The sequence below is a fragment of the Erinaceus europaeus genome, chromosome 23, assembly GCF_950295315.1.
Source record: "Erinaceus europaeus chromosome 23, mEriEur2.1, whole genome shotgun sequence".
Classification (NCBI taxonomy): Eukaryota; Metazoa; Chordata; class Mammalia; order Eulipotyphla; family Erinaceidae; genus Erinaceus; species Erinaceus europaeus.
Window position 1 is genome coordinate 13,037,188 of NC_080184.1, and position 21,667 is coordinate 13,058,854.

At 55.8% G+C, this 21,667-nt stretch overlaps 2 protein-coding genes across 3 annotated transcripts; one reads left to right on the forward strand and one right to left on the reverse strand.

The window, feature by feature from the left end:
• Positions 1-1,213: 1,213 nt before the first annotated feature.
• SYCE2 (synaptonemal complex central element protein 2) lies at positions 1,214-8,242 on the forward strand. Its single transcript, XM_060181832.1, has 5 exons — positions 1,214-1,272; positions 2,778-2,869; positions 4,063-4,261; positions 5,729-5,917; positions 8,029-8,242. The coding sequence occupies exons 1-5, from the start codon at positions 1,252-1,254 to the stop codon at positions 8,071-8,073; spliced, it is 546 nt and encodes a 181-aa protein (XP_060037815.1). The 5' UTR covers positions 1,214-1,251; the 3' UTR covers positions 8,074-8,242.
• GCDH (glutaryl-CoA dehydrogenase) lies at positions 7,477-16,612 on the reverse strand. Of its 2 annotated transcripts, XM_060181817.1 has the most exons (11): positions 16,387-16,610; positions 16,240-16,275; positions 15,873-16,016; positions 14,608-14,670; positions 13,651-13,821; positions 13,128-13,257; positions 12,048-12,264; positions 10,838-10,941; positions 9,590-9,715; positions 9,213-9,373; positions 7,477-7,862 (listed from the first exon to the last, which is right to left on the reverse strand). In XM_060181817.1, the coding sequence occupies exons 1-11, from the start codon at positions 16,466-16,468 to the stop codon at positions 7,789-7,791; spliced, it is 1,308 nt and encodes a 435-aa protein (XP_060037800.1). In that variant the 5' UTR covers positions 16,469-16,610; the 3' UTR covers positions 7,477-7,788. The 2 variants fall into 2 exon arrangements, with proteins under 2 accessions (XP_060037800.1, XP_060037801.1); XM_060181818.1 differs by lacking the exon at positions 13,651-13,821 and having other exon boundaries at positions 16,387-16,612.
• Positions 16,613-21,667: the final 5,055 nt, after the last annotated feature.

The window sequence follows — 21,667 nt, forward strand, 5'->3', positions numbered from 1 at the left end:
TCCACCTGGCTTCCAAGAAATTACATAAGGTTGAGAGTCAGGCGGTAGCACAGTGGGTTAAGCGCACGTGGCGCAAAGCTCAAGGACCAGCATAAGGATCCCAATTCGAGCCCCCGGTTCCCCACCTGCAGGGGAGTCGCTTCCCAGGCGGTGAAGCAGGTCTGCAGGTGTCTGTCTTTCTCTCCCCCTCTGTCTTCCCCTCCCCTCTCCATTTCTCTCTGTTCTATCCAACAACGACGACATCAGTAACAACAACAACAATAATAACTACAACAATAATAAAAACAAGGGCAACAAAAAGGAAATAATAAAAGGCCACTGCCTGGCCCCTCTGTATCTATCTTGTTAAAATAAATATTTTGCGGGGCCAGGTGGTGCACCTGATTGCATGCACATGTCACAGTGCACAAGGACCCAGGTTCGAGCCCCTGGTCCCCACCTGCAGGGGGAAAGCTTCACAAGCGGTGAAGCAGGGCTGCAGATGTCTGTCTCTTTCCCCATCTCTCCCTCACCTCTGTGTCTGTATGCAATAAAACGATTTTTTTAAAAAAAGAAATGTGAACACATACACTTTCCCCTCCCTGGAGCATAATCAATAATCCAGGAAGAGTGGTCCAGGAGATGGCGGAGTGGATAAAGCATTGGACTCTCAAGCATGAGGTCCTGAGTTCAGTCCCTGGGAGCACATGTACCAGAGTGATGTCTGGTTCTTTCTCTCTCCTCCCATCTTTCTCATTAATAAATAAATAAAATCTTTAAAAAAAAAAAAATAATAATATGGGAAGAGCCAGGCTCAGCACATGTCACTATTTTGGGGGTGGCCGCAGGTAAACTTCATCCACTCGAGGATTCGAACCTGCTACCTTTTGGGGAAACTCGCATGTGCAGAAACCACTTCTTTGCCCACAGCCCCTCCCTCGCGGTTCTGGCTGCGCGCGCAGCTTCCAGGCCATGTCAACCGCCATGTTACCGGTCAGCCTTGCCTCGTGCACGGATGTGTCGGGGGCGGGGCTGAAACCTGCGTTGCGGTGGTGGGCGTGGTCAGGGATGGGCGTGGTCAGGGCGCGCGCGCCTGGGGTGCACGTGCGATGGGCGGGGCTACGGTTATGCCTGGAGGGACTTGCACGAGTTAGGGGCGGGGCTGAACGTGAAGGGGCGTGGCCCCAGGCAGCACGCGCGGTGGGCGTGGCCCTTCCGGACGAGGGGTGGGGCCGCGCCTGCGCAGTAGGAACGGAGGCGAAGGCGGGAAAAATGGCGATGGAGCCGCAGCCGGTACGAGGCCCCGCGTCGCTCTGGAGCCGCTGGCGCCCTGGGGTTTTCTCTCACCGCGATCTCGGGCTCTCCCTGTGGAACCTGAGCCCAGGCGCTCGTTGGTGGCCTTCGGGGTGTCCCCCTGTCCGGTTTCCACACGGGTCCGGCAGCCCCTGACTGACTGACAGGCGACCGACTGACGCCCGGAAATCTGCGCCCAGCGGAGGGGACCGACCCCGCGTCCGGGGCTTTGCTGCTGGCGGTGCCCGAACCCGCACCCCCACACCTGGGAGCCGCCCGTGCCCCTCCTGTCACTCCCGCGGGTCGCGGGGTCACCGGGGTGGGGGTCTCCGAGCCCAGGGAGGACCCCGTTTCAGCAGGACGGGGGGAGGGGTCCCAGGGCCAGAAAATGTTGGGGGGAGTCTCCAGGTCGGGAAGGGTTCTGGGGAAACTTGAGTTGGGAGGAGTCTCAGGTTGGGAGGACGGGTTGGGGGCTCCAAAGCCTGGGAGATATGGGGGTCTCGGGCCCTGAGGGTCTGGGGGTCCCGGACTCTGAGGATCTGGGGGATCCCGGGCCCTGAGGGTCTGGGGGTCCCGGGCTCTGAGGATCTGGGGGTCCCGGGCCCTGAGGATCTGGGCGTCCCGGACTCTGAGGATCTGGGGGTCCCGGGCTCTGAGGATCTGGGGGTCCCGGGCCCTGAGGATCTGGGGCGTCCCGGGCCCTGAGGATCTGGGGGTCCCGGGCTCTGAGGATCTGGGGGGTCCCGGGCCCTGAGGATCTGGGGGGTCCCCGGCTCTGAGGATCTGGGGGGTCCCGGGCTCTGAGGATCTGGGGGTCCCGGGCTCTGAGGATCTGGGGGTCCCGGGCTCTGAGGATCTGGGGGTCCCGGGCCCTGAGGATCTGGGGCGTCCCGGGCCCTGAGGATCTGGGGGTCCCGGACTCTGAGGATCTGGGGGTTCCTGGGTTCAGAGTATCTTGGAGGTCCTGGGCCCTGAGGGTCTGGGGGGTCCCGGGCTCTGAGGATCTGGGGGGTCCTGGGCCCTGAGGATCTGGGGCATCCCGGACTCTTGAGGATCTGGGGGGTCCCGGACTCTAAGGATCTGGGGGATCCCGGACTCTGAGGATCTGGGGGTCCCGGGCCCTGAGGATCTGGGGGGTCCCGGACTCTGAGGATCTGGGGGATCCCGGACTCTGAGGATCTGGGGGTCCCGGGCCCTGAGGATCTGGGGCGTCCCGGACTCTTGAGGATCTGGGGGGTCCTGGGCCCTAAGGATCTGGGGGTTCCTGGGTTCAGAGGATCTCGGAGGTCCTGGCCCCTGAGGGTCTGGGGGGCTCAGGCACTGAGGGTCTGGGGGGGTGTCCTGTGCTCAGAAGATCAGGGGTTCCCAGGCCTCGAGGAACTGAGTGGGAATCGTGGTCCTGGAGGCTGTGGTTTCCTGAATGGGGGGTGGGCACCCAAGTTCGGGAGTGTCTGGGGGACCCTTTCTGGCCACCCCTCCACGTCTCACCACCCCTGAATTCCCAGCTCTGCCCACAGGGGGACCCGACTCTCGGGGACGTCAGGGAACCGCCCACTGGAGAGGAGAGACGAGAAGAGGGCGACCGAGGGGCAGCCGGGTGAGGAAGTTCCCATTGCCCCCCCCCCACCTCCGAGCGTGCTCACAGGAAGCTTGCCATGACCCGGGCTCCACGTGGGGAGCCCCGCGGTGCTGGGGGCAGCTCCAGAGCAGAGGATTCGCACACAGGAGGCCCCGTGGTTTCCAGAGCAAGACAGAGAGACAGTGGCCCCTGGCTCTATGCCCGGCATCCTCTGGGGCATTTGCACCTGAACCAGGAACCCCGGGGCCATAGGCCAGCTGCCCTGGAACCTGGGCACAGGGGCCGGGATTCAAATGTAACTCTAAAAGGTTTCCCTCTTCCTGTCTGGCCCCCCGCAAAGTCCGTCCTTTCTCCTTCCTTTTCTCTCCCTGTTTGTCTGTCTGTCTCTGTCTCCTTTCCTCTCTTCCCCAGTCCCAGGGGGTCTCCCTCCAATTCCACACTCCCTTGCAGATACCCCCAAGAGACGACTTGTTTACCAGGCTCCCCGTTTGGGGACCCCGGCTCTGACTGCAGCAGGCAGATGGTTGAGCCCTGCTCACCCGCTAGGCCCCCCCCCCCCAACCGCCAGCTCCCCAGCTGGGGGTTACCCCATCCTGGACAGGCCTGAGCAGAGGAGCGCCCCTGCCTGCCCCCTGCAGGGCCCTTCACTAGGAGCCACCGAGAATTCACTCAACAGCCCCACAGGCCTGGGAGCCGAGGTTTCACGGCAGCCAGTGGTCCTGGGTCAAACACAGGAGTTCAGAGAGCTTGGGGGAGGCCCGCCCTGACTGGGTGGGAGAGCTTTTCTGTGGGAACTCGGGGGCCCCTCAGGTTCTAGCCCCAGCACCACATGGGAGCACCACCGCAGCACCAGGGGAAGCTCTGTTTATAGCAGAGCAGTGCTGAGGGTCCTGCCTTCCTGTCTCCATGTTTAAGGATATGGGTTTGAGCGTCTGCTCCCCACCTGCGGGGGGGGGGGGGAGCTTCACGACTGCAGAAGTAGGGCTGCAGATGTCTCCATGTCCCCCCCTCCACCCCCAATTTCTCTCAGTCCTCTCAAAATAAAGAAAACCAAAAAACAACTCTGCAAAGGAGCTGTGGATTCCCGGCGCCAGCCCCGTACCCCAGCGACGACCCCGGTGGCAGAAGCCCAAACCCGGTGCCCAGGCTCAGCCGCATGGGGGTCAGGGCAGTTCTCAAGCCCCCATTTCCCTCCTGCCCGCCCCCCCCAGGCCCCGGGACCAGCTGCTGCCGCTGCCGCCGCCGCCGCCTCCGCCGCCAGAGGGGAAGACAGGCCTCTGCTTCTCCTCCCTGGAGGCCAGCATTGAGCACCTGAAGAAGAAGGCAGAGGAGATGATCGAGAACATCAACGTCAGCCGGCAGAAGGACCACGTGCTCATGACCAACTTCCGGGACAGCCTCAAGATCAAGGTGCAGGGGTGAAGCAGGGCTGCTGGGGTCTCTCTGTCTCTGTCTCTCTCTCCCCCTTCCCTCTCGAACTCCCTTCCTTCCCTTCTGGCTGTTTCTATCCAATAAAGACAACATTAGAGAGAGAGGGGGAAAGACAGAGAGAGAGACAGACCCCTGCAGCCCTGCTCCCCCACTCATGAAGCTTCTCCCCTGCAGGCGGGGACCAGGAGCTCAAACCTGGGTCCTTGTGCACTGTAATGTGTGCACTCAACCAGGTGCACCACCCTCTGCCCACCTGTCTTATCTCCCTGTCTATCTCTCCCTTATGGTCTCTTTCTTTTCAAAAATATTTATTTATTTTATTCCCTTTTGTTGCCCTAGTTGTTTTATTGTTGTAGTCATTATTGTTGTTTGTTGTTATTGATGTCGTCGTTGTTGGCTAGGACAGAGAGACATGGAGAGAGGAGGGGAAGACAGAGAGGGGGAGAGAGAAAGACAGACACCTGCAGACCTGCTTCACCGCCTGGGAAGCGACTCCCCTGCAGGTGGGGAGCCAGCCGGGGGCTCGAACCGGGATCCTTACGCTGGTCCTTGTGCTTTGCGCCACCTGCGCTTAACCCGCTGCGCCACCACGGACTCCTGATTATTGTCTCTTTCTATCCAAGAAATAGATAAATATAAGAAACACTGGGGCAGGGGTGACAGCATGATGGTTCTGCAAACAGACTCTCACACCTGAGGCTCCAAAGTCCCCCGGGTTCAATCCCCTGCACCACCATACGCCAGAGCTGAGCAGGGCTCTGGTAAAAAAAAAAAAGAAGAAGAAGAAGAAGAAAGAAACAGTGTTGACAGAGAGAGAGAGAGAGAGAGAAGCAGAGGGGGCTGGGTGGTGGTGGCGCCTGGCTGAGCGCGCACATGGTACAGTGCACGAGGACCAGGGTTCGAGCTCCTGGTCCCCACCTGCAGGGGGGGAAAGCTTTGCAGGCGGTGAAGCAGGTCTCTATCTCCCCAACCCTCTCGATTTCTGACTGTCTCTGTCCAACAAATGAAGATTAAAAAAAAAAAAAAAGAGGGGGGGGTCGAGCGGTGGTGCGGTGGGTTAAGCGCAGGTGGTGCCAAGCGCAGCGACCGGTGCAAGGATCCCGGTTCGAGCCCCCGGCTCCCCACCTGCAGGGGAGTCGCTTCACAGGCGGTGAAGCAGGTCTGCAGGTGTCTGTCTTTCTCTCCCCGTCTCTGTCTTCCCCTCCTCTCTCCATGTCTCTCTGTCCTAGCCAACAAGGAACAACATCAACAATGGTAATAATAATAACCACAACGAGGCTACAACATCAAGGGCAACAAAAGGGGGAAAAATAAATCAAAATAAATACAGAGGGAGAGCAGCAGAGCCGGGCGCCGGGAAGGACCGGGAGGGACGCCGCCCCCCCCCCAGCCCCCCCGCGCCCCTCTGACTCTGAACCGGGGCTGGCGGGGCGGGGCGGCCGGCAGGTGTGGGAGCTGGCGGACAAGCTGGAGGAGCGCATGTACCGCATCTACGACGCGCACAACCACGTGATCCAGGGGCGGCTGCAGGAGCTGAGCCTCAAGCTGGAGCGCATCGGGCAGCTGGAGGCCGAGCTGCGGCAGGTGTGCCGCTCGCTGGAGACCGTCTACCGCGACCTGTGCGCGCGGCCCGAGGTGGGCATGTCGGGGGGCTCCCACCCCGCTGAGCGCGCGCGCACACACAGGACACCGAGCACCGAGCCCCGGTTGCGAGCCCCCCCCCCCCCCCCCCCCGTCCCCGGTCCCCACCTCCAGGGAGGGTGGTGGCGGGGGAGAGGTGCGGGAGGGAGAAAGCTTCCCCAGCGGTGAAGCAGGGCTGCGCGTGTGTCTCTGTCTCTCTCCCTCTCCTCTCTGTCTCCCCCTTTCCCTCTCGGCTTCTCTCTTGTCTCTGTCCAATAAAACGGAGCGAGAGGCCACCAGGAGCAGTGGATTCGTAGTGCTGGCACCGAGTCCCAGAGATCACCCCGGAGGCCGTAAATGCATAAATAACAATAAAAATACTTTTAATGGGCAGGGGTAGAGAGCATCATGGTCATGCAAACAGACTCTCATGCCTGAGGCTCCAAAGTCCCAGGTTCAATCCCCTGCACCACCATAATCCAGAGCTGAGCAGTGCTCTGGTTAAAAAAAAAAAAACACTTTTAAATAAAGGCGGTGACAAAGCAGAGGGAGCCCTCCCGACAGCATGTGCAAGGACCTGGGTTCGAGCCCCCAGTCCCCACTGGCAGCAGTGGAGCAGGGCTGCAGGTGTCTCTCTGTCTCTCTCCCTGTCTATCTCCCCCTTCCCTCTGGATTTCTGGCTGTCTCTATCCAATAAATAAAGATAGTAAAAAAAAAAATGATGCGGGGACTCAGGCGGTAGCGCAGCGGGTTAAGCAAATGTGGCGTGAAGCACAGAGACCACCTAAGGATCCTGGTTCGAGCCCCCGGCTCCCCACCTGCAGGGGAGTCGCTTCCCAGGCGGTGAAGCAGGTCTGCAGGTGTCTGTCTTTCTCTCCCCCTCTCTGTCTTCCCCTCCTCTCTCCATTTCCCTCTGTCCTAGCCAACAACGATGACATCAAGAACAACAATAATAACTACAACAATAAAAAAACAAGGGCAACAAAAAGGAAAATAAATATATAAATTTTAAATTCTGCAGGTGGGGAGCAGGGGGCTCAAACCGGAATCTTCGAGCTGGTCTTTGTGCTTTGTTCCACCTGTACTTAACCGGCTTCGCCACCACCCGACTCCCCAGTCTTTCTTTTAAAAAAAAAAAATTCAAGATTAATTAACAGAGAGAGAGAGAGATAGCAGCAAAGCTTTCCTCTGGCACATGGGATGCCAGTGATCAAACTCAGGACCTCAGGCTTGAGGGTCCAGTGCTTTATCCACTGCACCATCTCCCAGGCCATTTCTCTTGCTGCTTTCTAAATCAAACTGGAAACAGACAGACAGGACGCAGGACGTGGTAACTCCATGCTCACTGCCAGCCCCCAGGTTGGCCCCTGCCTCAGCCTTTGGTGACAGAGGGACAAAGTCCCACTCGGCCCACAGCCTGCGGGGGGCGGTGCCTAGCGGGGCTGCCTCATTGCAGCAGAGTCCAAGGCCAGATGCCCCAGGCAGGGGTGGCGCCTAGGGGGGCAGAGGGCCCCCATTTCCTGAAGGCACACAGCCATCCCCCTCCCCACCATGTGCCAAGAGGGACTCAGGCAAAGCGGCCCTGCTCACAGACTCTTTTATTTGGCATCTGTGGCACCGGGAGTAAGGCACGTTCTCAGGCGGAGGGCCAGGGCTGCGGGCAGGTGGCGACCACAGAGCTTCCCCTAGTGCAAGAGTGCCTTGCAGGGGGTACTGGGCTTCAAACCCAAGTCTTCTCAGGGAGAAGGCTCAGGTCTCTGGCAAACAGGTCTCTCAGTCCAGATGGGCTCTCCGCGTGGCCTGGGAGCTTCTGACAGCGGTTTCTCCCTCTTCTTCCCACCTGTGGGGTGTGGGGTGGGCGGCCCCACCATTCCAGCATCAGTGGGTCACTTGCCGGCTGTGAAGGCCTGGATTCCGGTGATGGCTCTTCCGAGGATCAGGGCGTGGATGTCGTGTGTCCCTGAATGAGAAGAGATGTTTGTAGAGCCAGGGTTGACATTCCAGAGCCAGAGCTTCCCCAGGCGACGTGGCACCTCGCAGGTGGTGCCGGGGCTCCAACCCGAGCCTCCCCAGCGAGCTGTCTCCAGCCCCTTTCATGTCATTCTTTCTGTCCCCCTCACCCCTAGGCTCCCGTCTCGGAGAAACAGCCCCAGAAAGAGGGTGCCTACTGATTCTGACGCCGGAACACCGTGGAAGTTGGTTCTGACAGTTGTGGGGGGCGTCTCGGTGACAAGCAAGAAAGCGGTTGCCTGCCTCAGCGCCCCAACGGCCATGGGCCTCAGTTAACTAGTAAATTAAAAGTTTGATTTCTCACATATGCCCTCGTTCCAACTTCTTGTTTTCTACCTCATTATTTCCCCTTTTTCTTGCCCTTGTTGTTTTGTTGTTGTAGTTACTGTTATTGATGTCATTGTTGTTGGCTAGGACAGAGAGACATGGAGAGAGGAGGGGAAGACAGAGGGGGAGAGACAGACACCTGCAGACCCGCTTCACCGCCTGGGAAGCGACTCCCCTGCAGGTGGGGAGCCGGGGGCTCGAACCGGGATCCTTCTGCCGGTCCTTGCGCTTAACCCGCTCCGCCACCGCCCGCCTCCCGTTTTCTAGTTTTTAAAGAGCAAATAGGCCTGGAGGGGATACAAGAGAGGAAGCCTTGGACTCCGAGGCGTCAAGTCCCAGGTTTGATCACTAGCTTCGCGTGGGCCAGAGAACTCTGCTTCTCTCTCTCTGTCTCTCTCTCTCTGCATCTTTCTCTGTGTCTCTCTGCATCTCTCTCTGCTTCTCTCTGTGTTTGTGTCTCTGTCTTTCTCTGCACCTCTCTGCTTCTCTGTCTCTCTTTCTCTGCATCTCTCTGCTTCTCTCTCTGTTTCTCTTTCTCTGCATCTCTCTGTGTCTCTCTGCTCTCTGTGTCTCTTTCTCTGCATCTCTTGCTGTGTCTCTCTGTCTTTCTCTGCATCTCTCTCTGCTTCTCTCTCTGTGTCTCTGCATCTCTCTGTGTGTGTCTCTCTCTGCTTCTCTCTCTGTGTGTCTCTTTCTCTGCATCTCTCTTGCTGCGTCTCTCTCTGTGTCTCTCTTTCTCTGGATCGCTCTCTGTGTCTCAGCTTCTCTCTGTGTCTCTCTTTCTCTGCATCTCTCTCTTGCTGCGTCTCTTTTTCTCACTCCCTTGGCTGGGTGAGGGGAGGCGGAAGAGGAGAGCCACCTCCAGGCACCCCAGACAGAGGGACCTGGGCCCCCTCCCCCGGAGAGCAGGACTCTGCCCCCCAACAATGGACACCCCCCTAGAAGCCACCCACGGCCCCCACTGCGCCCCCACCTTCGTAGGTGTTGACGGCCTCCAGGTTGAGCGCGTGGCGGATCACGTGATACTCATCACTGACCCCGTTGCCCCCCAGCATGTCGCGGGCCTGGCGGGCCACGTCCAGCGCCTTCCCGCAGTTGTTCCTCTTGAGCAGCGACACCATCTCGGGGGCGGCCCTGGGGCGGCGGCGGGGGGGGGGGGGGGGGGGAGGGGGACGGGCTCAGGGCGGGGGCGGAGCCTCTGCCTCCGGCCCCGCCTGTGACCACGCCCCGTCCATTTCGACCACAACCACAGACAGGCCCCGCCCCGCCCGCCTTGACCACGCCCACCGCCCAGGACCACGCCCCAGCCGCCTAAGACCACGCCCACCGCAGGCACAGGCCCCGCCCTACTTGTCCTGGTCCTTGAGGCGGCCCAGCTGCAGGCAGGCGTGCAGGCCCAGTGTGATCTCCGTCAGCATGTCCGCCAGCTTCTTCTGGATCAGCTGGTTCTGGGCCAGCGGGGCCCCGAACTGGAACCTGGGTGGGCGAGCGGGGGAAGTGAATTCATGCGGGTGCCAGCTCCCTCCATTTCCATCCCTCCCCGCCCTCCCGCCCTTAACCTTGATCATCACCCGGCCTCACTTCCAGAAAAACTGCAGAAACATCTAGGTCCCAGTCTGGGGCCAGAGAGATCCAGGGGCCTGACGAGGACAAGCAGAGCTCCCCCCGGGGCTATGGGGCCTCCCAGCTGGTACCAGGGCTCCAACCTGGGCAAGACACACGCTCTGAGTGAACTCTCTCCTGTCTCCCCAGTTAGGTGTTTGTCTTTCTTTTTTTTTTTTTTTTCGTTTTTGAAGATTTGACTTATTTATTAATGAGAAAGATAGGAGAGAGAGAAAGAACCAGACATCACGCTGGTACATGTGCTGCTGGAGGAGATCGAACTCAGGACGTTATGCTTGAGAGTCCAGTGCCTTAACCACGGCGAGGTCTCGAAACTTTACATCAGGCTCAACCTGATGCTGTTGACTGGCTACGGAAGAAGGGCAAACGCTAGAAGAAGAAGAAGGCTCAACCTGACACTGTGGCTACGGAAGAAGGGAAAACGCTAGAAGAAGAAGAAGGGCCACGGCGCCACCTCCCAGATCACACTCACGTGTTTTTCTTAAGACCCATTTGTTGGTCATCAATTGTCCTTTGGCTAATTCTGCTTCTAGAGACCCCTTCTGTTTCTATCCGTGTTGGTCAGCACGCCAGGTTCCCTTGCATTGCTTGACGCTGTGGTCTATTTACATAATCACTGTTTTGCCTGAGACCCGCCCTGCCTGCAGGGCACTGGTTTCATCCCCACTGGCTAGATGGAAGCCTGCTATCTTCCAGCTTTTTCTTCTCTCCACCCACTCTCCTACCCATTTCCTCTTCCGACTTGCCACTTCCGCTTCAGAAAGATATAAAGGCAGATCAATAGAGGCAGAACTGCATCGTGTTCCCACTCTGCCACGGGTCCCAGAGTCTCCCTCTCCTGAGACGCTAGCCCGTTTGCTCATTAACAAGAGAGGAGAGAGCTGGGGCATCCATCACCTGTCATACACGGCAGACAGCGGCCATGACCAGGGTGACCCCCAAGTCTTCCGGGGACCCCCCCTCCCCCGCACACACCTGTCCAGGGTGTACTGTCGGGCCGTGTGCAGGCAGAACTCCGCGGCTCCCAGCACACCCCAGGCGATGCCGAAGCGGGCGTTGTTCAGACAGCCAAAGGGGCCCTGCAGGGAGGAGGGGGCTTCAGACTCTGCCAGCCAGTACTGGGGGCGGGGGGAAGGGGAGGTCCTGCTGGAGTCCCTGCATCTGTATGACATCTGACAGGGCAGTCAGAGTGTCTTTCCTTACTGTTACTATTTAATAAAGATGGACGACAGTCGGGCGGTGGCGCAGCGGGTTAAGCGCAGGTGGCGCAAAGCACAAGGACCGGCATAAGGATCCCGGTTCGAACCCCCGGCTCCCCACCTGCAGGGGAGTCGCTTCCCAGGCGGTGAAGCAGGTCTGCAGGTGTCTGTCTTTCTCTCCCCCTCTCTGTCTTCCCCTCCTCTCTCCATTTCTCTCTGTCCTATCCAACAACGATGACATCAAGAACAACAATAATAACTATAGCAAAACAACAAGGGCAACAAAAGGGAAACTAATTTAAAAAGAAAAGGATGTATGACAGCATTGCAGGGTGCTGAGAGAGGAGAGACCCCACAGCCCTGCCCACCCTCCATGGGCTCCCTGGGTGCTGTGCAGGGTGATGAGAGAGGAGAGACCCCACAGCCCTGCCCACCCTCCATGGGCTCCCTGAGTGCTATCCATGGTGCTGAGAGAGGAGAGACCCCACAGCCCTGCCCACCCTCCATGGGCTCCCTGGGTGCTGTCCATGGTGCTGAGAGAGGAGAGACCCCACAGCCCTGCCCACCCTCCATGGGCTCCCTGGGTGCTGTGCCTGGTGCTGAGAGAGGAGAGACCCCACAGCCCTGCCCACCCTCCATGGGCTCCCTGGGTGCTGTGCCTGGTGCTGAGAGAGGAGAGACCCCCACAGCCCTGCCCACCCTCCATGGGCTCCCTGGGTGCTGTGCCTGGTGCTGAGAGATGAGAGACCCCACAGCCCTGCCCACCCTCCATGGGCTCCCTGGGTGCTGTGCAGGGTGCTAAGAGAGGAGAGACCCCCACAGCCCTGCCCACCCTCCATGGGGCTCCCTGGGTACTGTGCCTGGTGCTGAGAGAGGAGAGACCCCACAGCCCTGCCCACCCTCCATGGGCTCCCTGGGTGCTGTGCCTGGTGCTGAGAGAGGAGAGACCATAGCCCCTCTCCACCGCCCCCATGCCCACCACTCACCCCCAGCCCCGAAGCGCTGGGTAGCATGTTCTCCTCAGGCACCTCCACGCCGTCCATGAGAATCATGCCAGTGGCCGAGGCCCGCAGGGAGAACTTGCCCTCGATCTTGGGAGTGGAGAGGCCAGGTGTCCCCCGCTCCAGCAGGAAGCCACAGATCTTGCCATTATCATCCCGAGCCCACACCACAAACAGGTCGGCCACAGGCGAGTTGGTGATCCTAAGGGTTTCGGGGGGGGGGGGGGGCAGACAGTGGGCATTCCTGTCTCCCCCCTCCCCCACCCCACAGGTCACCCCCCCAGCTGCTCACCAGGTCTTTATTCCTTTTTTAAATATTATTTATTTTTATTTTTTGAAATTTTCTTTATTGGGAGTCGGGCAGTAGCACAGCGGGTTAAGCGCAGGTGGCGCAAACCACAAGGACCGACGTAAGGATCCCGGTTCGAGCCCTCGGCTCCCCACCTGCAGGGGAGTCGCTTCCCAGGCGGTGAAGCAGGTCTGTAGGTGTCTGTCTTTCTCTCCCCCCTCTCTGTCTTCCCCTCCTCTCTCCATTTCTCTCTGTCCTATCCAACAACGACGGCATCAATAACTACAACAATAATAACTACAACAAGGGCAACAAAAAGGGAATAAATAAATAAACATTAAAAAATTAAAAAAATTTTTTTCTTCATTTATTTGATAGAGATAGCCACAAGTTGAGAGGAAGAGGGGGAGAGACAGAGAGGGAAAGAGAGAGAGACGCCTGCAGCCCTGCTTCACCACTTGTAAAGCTTCCCCCCTGCAGGTGGGGACCGGGGCTCAAATACGGGTCGTTGAGCATTGCAATATGTGCGCTCAACCAGGTACGCCACCAGCTGGCCCCCTAACTATTTATTTATATATTACTGGATAGAGAAAGAGAGAAATTGAGAGGGGAGGGGGGATAGAGAAGGAGAGAGAGAGAGACACACCTGCAGCCCTGCTTCACCACTCAAGAAGCTTTCCCCCTACAGGTGGGGACTGGGGGCTTGAACCTGGGTCCTTGCACACTGCAACGTGAGCGCTTAACCTGGTGCACCCCCGCCTGGCGCCCTCGCTCACCAGGTCTTGGCTCCGTTGAGGGTGTAGGTCTTGGTTGAGGGGTTGTAGCGGGCGCGGGTCTCCATGCTTCCGGGGTCGCTGCCGTGGTTGGGCTCTGTGAGCCCGAAACACCCCAGAAGCTCTCCTTTAGCTGTGGGTGCAAGGAGGGTGGTCACCCAGGCGGCCTGGACCCTCCCCCACGCCTTCCTCCAGGGAGAAAAAGTAAGCCGCAATAATTTAAATCATAAAAAAGTTCAGTCGGGGCCAGTTGGTGGCGCACCTGGTTAAGCACATACATTACAGCGCGCAAGGACCCAAGTTCAATCCCCTGGTCCCCACCTGCAGGGGGAAAGCTTCACGAGTGGTGAAGCAGGGCTGCAGGTGTCTCTCTGTCTCTTTCCCTCCATTCTCTCAATTTCTATCTATCCAATAAAAAATAAAAATATTTTTAAAAAAAAGTTAGGTCAAGGTATATATAGCCTACGGGTTGGAATGAAGTGTCCAGACCCGCAGTGTCCAGGCCCTGCCTGCAGGGGGCGCTCACCCAGCCGTGGCAGGTACTTCTGGCGCTGCTCCTCGCTGCCGTAGGCGAAGATGGGATGCATGACCAGAGAAGACTGGACGCTCATGGCCGACCGGTAGCCGCTGTCCACCCGCTCGAGCTCTCGGGCCAGGAGCCCATAGGCCACGGAGGAGACCCCAGCACAGCCATAGCCTGGGAAGCGGGTGGGTGGGCAGGGCGCTGGGACCAGAGAGGCCCTGGGGGTCCCCCAGGGGCACAGCAAATGGAGGGGTGTGATCAGATTGGAAAGGGGGGGACTCAATGAGAGAGGGAGTGGGAAAAGGGGCGATAGAGAGGGAGAGAGAGAGACAGACTGGCAGTCCTGCTCCACCACTCGTGAAGCTTCCCCCCTGTGGGAGGAGAGAGGTGTCTCGAACCTGGGTCTTTGTGCACTGGAGTGTGTGTGCTTAACCAGGTGCACCACTGCCTGGTCTCTTAATTTGATTTTATTAATATATTATTTTATTTATTTTAACGAGAGAGAGAGAGAAAACCAGAGCCCTGCTCAGCTCTGGCTGATAGTGGTGGTGGGAACTGAACTAGGGACCGCAGTCTCAGACAAGACAGTCTCTTTCCAAAACCATTATGCTGCCTCCCCTTCAATCAACTTTTAATAAATCTTTATTAATGAGAGAGAAAGAGAGAAGCAGAGCCTCCTTTGGGCCCGCACAGTGCCCGGAATTGAACTGAGGACCTTAGGCTTGACAGTCCAATGGATGATCCACTGCACCATGTCCAGGGCTGCACCTTCCTTCTCTCTCTTTTAAATATTAATTTGCTTAACCATTTATTTGTTACCTATTAATGGGAGAGAAAGAGAAAAAAAGAGAGCCTCCTCTGGCACATGCCATGCAGGGGATCGAACCCGGGACTGCATGTCTGAGACTCCAGAACTCTAACCATTGCACATCCACCCTCCCAGGCCACCCGTGTCCCTACCTTTGATGGTGGGGCCCAGCACGCCCAGCTCTCCCATCTCGGAGATGATCTCGCGGTGGAAGACTGAGAGGGGACAGACAGACAGACCCAGGGTCAAGAGGGGTGTGTGTGGGAGTCAGACGGTGGTGCAGCGGGTTAAGTGCAGGTGACGCAAAGCGCAAGGACCAGGCGTAAGGATCCCGCTTTGAGTCCCGGCTCCCCACCTGCAGGGGAGTCGCTTCACAGGCAGTGAAGCAGGTCTGCAGGTGTCTTTCTGTCTCCCTCTCTGTCTTCCCCTCCTCTCTCCATTTCTCTCTGTCCTATCCAACAATGACAACATCAGTACATCAGTAACAACAGCAACAATAAAAACAATAAGGGCAACAAAAGGGAATAAATAAATATTTATATAAAAAAAGAGGGCTGGGAGTTGGGCAGTAGCGCAGCAGGTTAAGCGCAAGTGGCGCTAAGAGCAAGAACCGGACTTAAAGACCCAGGCTCGAGCCCCCGTCTCCCCACCTGGGGGGGGGGGGGGAGAGGTGTCACTTCACTAGCAGTGAAGCAGGTCTGCAGGTGTCTGTCTTTCTCTCCCCGTCTCTGTCTTCCCCTCCTCTCTCCATGTCTCTCTCCTATCCAACAACGACATCATCAATAACTACAACAATAAAACAACAAAGGCAACAAAAAGGAATAAATAAATAAATATTTTTTTTAAAAAAGAGGGGTGTATGGGGGTTGGGCGGTGACGCAGTGGGTTAAGCGTATGTGGCACAGCACAAGGACAGGCGTAAGGATCCCGGTTCGAGCCCCCGGCTCCCCACCTACAGGGGGGTCGCTTCCCAGGCGGTGAAGCAGGTCTGCAGGTGTCTGTCTTTCTCTCCCCCTCTCTGTCTTCCCCTTCACTCTCCAGTTCTCTCTGTCCTATCCAACAATGAACAACATCGACAATGGCAATAATAATAACCACAAGGAGGCTACAACAAGAAGGGCAACAAAAAGGGGGAAAAATGGCCTCCAGGAGCGGTGGATTCATGGTGCAGGCACCGAGCCCAGCAATAACCGTGGAGGCAAAAAAAAAAAAAAAAGGTGTGTGTGTATGTTTTCTTTTTCTTTCCTTTTTTTTTTTTGGGGGGGGCAGGGTCTGAATTGGTGGGTTAGGGTGAGGGATGCAGGGCTGCGCCCTACAAGATGGGGGCCAGGGACAGAGGCCTCCGCACCCCCAGCAAGTGGCGGTCCGCGGATGCCCCCACACCTGGGTGGGTTGGCGGGGCGGGGGCGGCGCGCACCCTCGTTGCGGTTGGCCAGCAGGATCCGGGGCATGAGGCGCTCCTGGCAGTAGGTGCGGAAGGTGTCCCGGATGAGGATCTCATCTGCCGTCAGCTGCTCCTCCAGCACCAGGGGGTCCCTCCAGTCGAACTCGGGGCGCGAGGCTGCAGGAAGCCGGGGAGCCGTGGGTGGCTGGGCGGGGTTGTCGGTGCAGGGATTGGGGGCGGGGTGCATCTCCGGGGCCCCTCCCGCGCCGCCTGCCCTCCATGCACTGAAGCCAGGGATCCCCCAAACCTCCCGGGTGCAGCCAACGTGGCCCCAGGGATTCCCCCGCGGATTCTGGGGTGCGCCCCTCTCCTTCCAGGTGGACTCGGGGTGCTTACTTACCCTTGGATGCTCGGCTCTGGCCCTTCCCGCTCTTTTCTGCAAACACAAAGGGGGGCCAGTCACCCCTAATCTGTCCCCTGATCGCCCCCCAGCACCCCCGGAGCCTCCCGCGACACCCCGATCACCCCAGGTGGCTCCGGTACTCACCGGCCCGCGGGGCGGCGGAGCTCCAAGCGCGCAGGCCGGGCCCGCAGCGCAGCAGCCGCGCGGAGACGCCTCTCAGGGCCATGTGGGCAGCGGAGGAGCCCGATCGACCTGCGGGGGCGCGGGGGGCGTTAGAGCCTTAAGGTCCCGGGACCCGCAACCTGGCGACGCACCGCTGGGAGACTGAGCGCCGGCTGGTGGTCAGCGGCTTTGACCCCCCGCCCCCCAGGTTAGAGGGAGAAAGGGGCGGGGTCTCCACGCCGCCTTCTCATTGGCTGGAGCTTTTAAAAGGGCAACGGGAGGTGGGCCCGTGGGAACTGGGTGTTCACCGCCTTCCAGGGAGGCTGGCCCCTTTAAGGAGCAGAACGCGGAAGGGGCGGAAAAGAAAGGAGCGCACCTTATTGGCCAGAAGGATCACGGACTCTTATTGGTTCTGGAAGGGGGCTCGGCCCGCCCTGGATTGGTCAGTTTCAGGGTATGCTGGTTGCGGGGCGGTGGACCCAGGAAACTGAGTTCTGGGCAGGTGGGGTGCCATTGATCCTAGTCTGTCTGCCAGGCTGTTCTGGGCAAGTGAAGCCCCCCAAAGAGAATGAGGGTAAGGGGATGGCTAAAGGTTAATGACAGCCAGGGTGGTCTGAAGGCTGGCAACCGTTTCTGCTATTTCTGTGGGGTTTTTTTTTTAAATATACATTTTTTTATATGTATGGGGGAGCTGTGTCATGGTGTCTCTCCCTCTGAAATAAGAGGAAAAATCCCAAATTTGAGCCTCAGGCCTGCCAGTCCTATCTACCACCCACTCCCTTCAGCTGCAAAACCGAATCCTTTTTGACAGCTGTATACTACTCCATGGTATGAAAGGATCCTAGCCTGGAATTGTTCCCGCCTCTAGGCAACTGCAAACAAGGCTACAGAGTGGCCCTGGAAGTGGCTCTACACATAAAACATTGGACTCTCAGGCATGAGGTCCCAGGTTCCATCCCCAGCGTCGCAGTTGTCAGAGGGAGGCTCTGCTTCTCTCACTGTCTCTCTGTCCTCTCCTTCTCTCTCTTCTTGTGTACTGGCCTCATCCCTCCTAGGTCGAAGCTGACTGTTTTTTCTGCCTGTGTGTGTGATACACGCACCACTCTGCAGCGATAGGGTGGGGAGGCGGGTCTCCAAACCAGAGTGTGGGTGTCAGGCCAGCAAGGGTTCTGCGGGCGCCCCCTGGTGGTCGGAACTGGGAACTGCAGGGTTATAGATCAGTCATCCTGTCTGCCTTTCTTTTTACTTTTTTCTTTTCTCTTTCTTTCTTTCTTTCTTTCTTTCTTTCTTTCTTTCTTTCTTTCTTTCTTTCTCTCTTCCTTTCTTTCTTTCACTCCAGGGTTATTGCTGGGGCTCGGTGCCTGCACATGAATCCACTGCTCCTGGAGTGTATTTTTTCCCTTTTGGTTGCTTTTGCTGTTTTATTGTTGTTGTGGTTATTATTGTTGTTGTTGGACAGGACAGAGAGACATGGAGAGAGGAGGGGAAGACAGAGATGGGGAGAGAAAGACAGACACCTGCAGACCTGCTTCACCGCCTGGGAAGCGACTCCCCTGCAGGTGGGGAGCCGGGGGCCCGAACCGGGATCCTTATGCTGGTCCCTGAGCTTTGTGCCACCTGCGCTTAACCCACTTCGCTACTGCCCGGCCCCCATTTTTTCTTTCTTTCTTTTTAAAGATTTTATTTATTTATTAATGAGAAACATAGGAGAGAGAAAGAACCAGGCATCACCCTGGTACATGTGCTTCAGTGGATTGAACTCAGGACCTCATGCTCTAGAGTCTGATGCCTGATCCACTGCACCACCTCCCAGACCACTATTTCTTTTTCTTTCTTTTTTTTAAAAAATAATTTATTTATTCATTCATAAGGCAGATAGGAGGAGAGAAAGAACCAGCCATCACTCTGGTACATGTGCTGCCGGGGATTGAACTCAGGACGTCATGCTTGAGAGTCTAGTGTCTTAGCCACTGCGCCACCTCCCAGACCATTGGGACCACTATTTCTTTACCTCTCTCTCTCTCTCTCTCTTTCTTTTTATATTTATTTATTCCCTTTTGTTGCCCTGGTTGTTTTATTGTTATAGTTATTGTTGTTGTTGTTGTCATTGTTGGATGGGACAGAGAGAAATAGAGAGAGGAGGGGAAGACAGAGAGGGGGAGAGAAAGACAGACACCTGCAGACCTGCTTCACCGCCTGGGAAGCGACTCCCCTGCAGGTGGGGAGCCGGGGCTCAAACCGGGATCCTTATGCCGGTCCTTGTGCTTTGTGCCACCTGCGCTTAACCCGCTGCGCTACAGCCAGACTCCTTCTTTCTTTCTTTCTTCCTTCCTTTCTTTCTTTCTTCTTCCTTCCTTCCTTTCTTTCTTTCTAACTTTATTTATTTATTTATTCATGAGAAAGATAGGAGGAGAGAGACAAAGAACCAGACGTCACTCTGGCATATTTGCTTCCAGGGATGGAACTCAGGACGTCATGCTTGAGAGTCCAATGCTTTATCACTGCGCTTCCTCCAAGACCTCTCCCTTCCTTCCTTCCTTCCTCCCTTCCTTCCTCCCTTCCTCCCTTCCTCTCTCTCTCTCCTCCTTGCTTCATTTCTTCTTCCTCCTTTTCTTCCCCCCTCCTCTTCTACTCCTGCTCCTCCTCCTCCCATTTCCTCCTCTCCTCCTCCTTTCCCTTCTTCCTTTTAAAAATATTTTGTTTATTCATGAAAAAGATCTACAAGGGGGCGAGGTGGTGGCGCACCTGGTTGAGCGCACATGTCACAGCGCACAAGGACCCAGGTTGGAGCCCCCAGTCCCCACCTGCAGGGGGAGCTGTGTGAGGGGTGAAGCAGGGCTGCAGGGGTCTCTCGGTCTCTTTCCCCTCTTTTCCTTGTTAATTAATTATTGCATGTTTTTGTTTTTACCTTTATTTATTTATTGGTTAGAGATAGCTAGAAATCAAGAGGAAGGTGGGATAGAGATGGAGAGAGAAGGAGTTGGGCGTTTGTGCAGATCGAGGATCCCGGTTCGAGCCCCCGGCTCCCCACCTGCAGGGGAGTCGCTTCCCAGGCGGTGAAGCAGGTCTGCAGGTGTCTGTCTCTCTCTCCCCCGCTCTGTCTTCCCCTCCTCTCTCCATGTCTGTCTGTCCTATCCAACAACGATGACAACAATAATAACAACAATAATAACAACAACAACAATCAAAAAACAAGGGCAAGAAAAGGGAAAATAAATTAATATTAGAAAATTAAAAAATATTTTAAAAAAAGATGGAGAGAGAGAGAGAGAGAGAGAGAGAGAGATACCTGCATCCCTGCTTGACCATTCGAGAAGCTTTTCCCCAGCAGGTGGGGGCCAGGGACTTGAACCCAGGTGCTTGTCCATTGTAACATGTGCGCTCAACCAGGTGCACTGCCACTCCGCCATTATTATTATTGTTATTATTTATTAATTTTTACCAGAACACTGCTCAGCTCTGACGTATGGTGCTGTGGGAGATTGAACCTGGAATCTCTGGGGTCTTGGAGCCTCAGACATGAGAGCCTCTTTGCATAACCATTATATTCTCTTCCCCCTGTCCTCTCTTTCCCTCTCTGTCTTCCTTTCCCCCTCTCCATTTCTCTGTTTCTTCTCTATCAATAATAAAGATTTAAAATATTTATTTATTAATTAATGAGAGAGACCAGAAACAGAGCTTCAGAGACTCCCTCTGCCACATTCGATGCCAGGGGCCAAACTCAGAACCTCATGCTGGAGAACCAGACAGCTTACCTGCTGTGTTCCTTGGGCCTCTGTGTCTACTCTTCACAGAAAGAGAGAGAGAAAGAGGGAGAGAGAGAAAGAGAGGGAGAAAGAGAAAGAGAGGAAGTGGGAGAAAGAGGGGGGGAGAGAGAGGGGCCGAATGGTGGTGAACCTGGTTGAGTGCACATATTACACTGTGCAAGGACTTGGGTTCAAACTCCCAACCTCTGCAGGGTGACAGCTTCGTGAGTGGTGAAGCAGTGTTGCAAGTCTCAGTCTCTCTCACTCCCCCTCCTCTCTCTCTCTCTCTATATATATATCCATCCCTTCCTCTTGACTTCTGACTATCTCTATTGAGTAAATAAAGACAATAAAAATTTGGGAAAAAGGAGAGGGGGAGGGATGAAGGGAGGGAGGGAGGGAGGGAGAGAGAGAGAGGGAGAGAGAGAGGGAGAGAGATTGCGTTTTCCTGAGCTGTGGCATATCCAGGTAGCCCTAAGTGTCTGCTTAGCAGTCAAGGGTTAACTTGGCCAGGAGTTCATGCAGTCTTAGAGCATCAGATGTGGCTTTTCTTTAAAGAATTTATTTGCTTATTTATTTATATTTATTTATTTATTTATGAGAAAGAACCAGACATCACTCTGGTACACATGCTGCTAGGGATGAAACTTGAAATGTCATGGTTGAAAACCCAGTGCTTTGGGAGTCAGGTGGTGGTGCAGCGGGTTAAGAGCATGTGGCGCAAAGCGCAAAGACCGGTGTAAGGATCTCGGTTTGAGCCCCCAGCTCCCCACCTGCAGGGGAGTCGCTTCACAGGCGGTGAAGCAGGTCTGCAGGTGTCTATCTTTTTCTCTCTCTCTCTATCTTCCCCTCCTCTCTCCATGTCTCTCTGTCCTATCCAACAATGACGACAACAATAATAATAATATCTATAACAATAAAACAACAAGGTCAACAAGAGGGAATAAATAAATTAACTAAATTTAAAAAAAGAATGAAAAGAATTTTTAAAAAAAGAAAATCCAATGCTTTTTTCCACCTGCAGGGGAGTCGCTTCCCAGGCGGTGAAGCAGGTCTGCAGGTGTCTGTCTTTCTCTCCTCCTCTCTGTCTTCCCCTCCTCTCTCCATTTCTCTCTGTCCTAACAACAATGGTATCAATAACAACAACAACAACAATAACTACAACAACAGTAAGAAACAACAAGGGCAACAAAAGGGAAACTAAATAAATATTTAAAAAAAGAAAATCAAATGCTTTTTCCACTGAGTCACCTCCTGGACCACTCTTTGTTTTTTTTTTTTTTTTTTTAATTCAATATATATATAAAAGATATTTATAATACCATTTTTTGCTGTTACCTTTAAGTGGAAATTGAAGGAATTCTTTCTCAAAACTGTTCTAGCCCCATTAGAAATGTTATATACATTTATTTATTTATTTGTTTGCCACCAGGGTCATTGCTGGGACTTGGTGTCTACATGACAAATTCATCACTGCCAATATGCATTTTTTCTTCTTCTCTTCCTTCTCCTTCTCC

Coding starts and splice junctions, on each gene's coding strand:
- SYCE2 (XM_060181832.1), top strand. CDS start 1,252: ATGGCGATGGAGCCGCAGCCG. Junction 1,273..2,777: donor TGGCGATGGAGCCGCAGCCG/GTACGAGGCCCC, acceptor CTGAATTCCCAG/CTCTGCCCACAGGGGGACCC. Junction 5,918..8,028: donor ACCTGTGCGCGCGGCCCGAG/GTGGGCATGTCG, acceptor CCTCACCCCTAG/GCTCCCGTCTCGGAGAAACA.
- GCDH (XM_060181817.1), bottom strand. CDS start 16,468: ATGGCCCTGAGAGGCGTCTCCGCGCGGCTGCTGCGCTGCGGGCCCGGC. Junction 9,374..9,589: donor CGCCTCAAGGACCAGGACAA/GTAGGGCGGGGC, acceptor CCGCCGCCCCAG/GGCCGCCCCCGAGATGGTGT. Junction 7,863..9,212: donor GGCCGTCAACACCTACGAAG/GTGGGGGCGCAG, acceptor CTTCTCATTCAG/GGACACACGACATCCACGCC.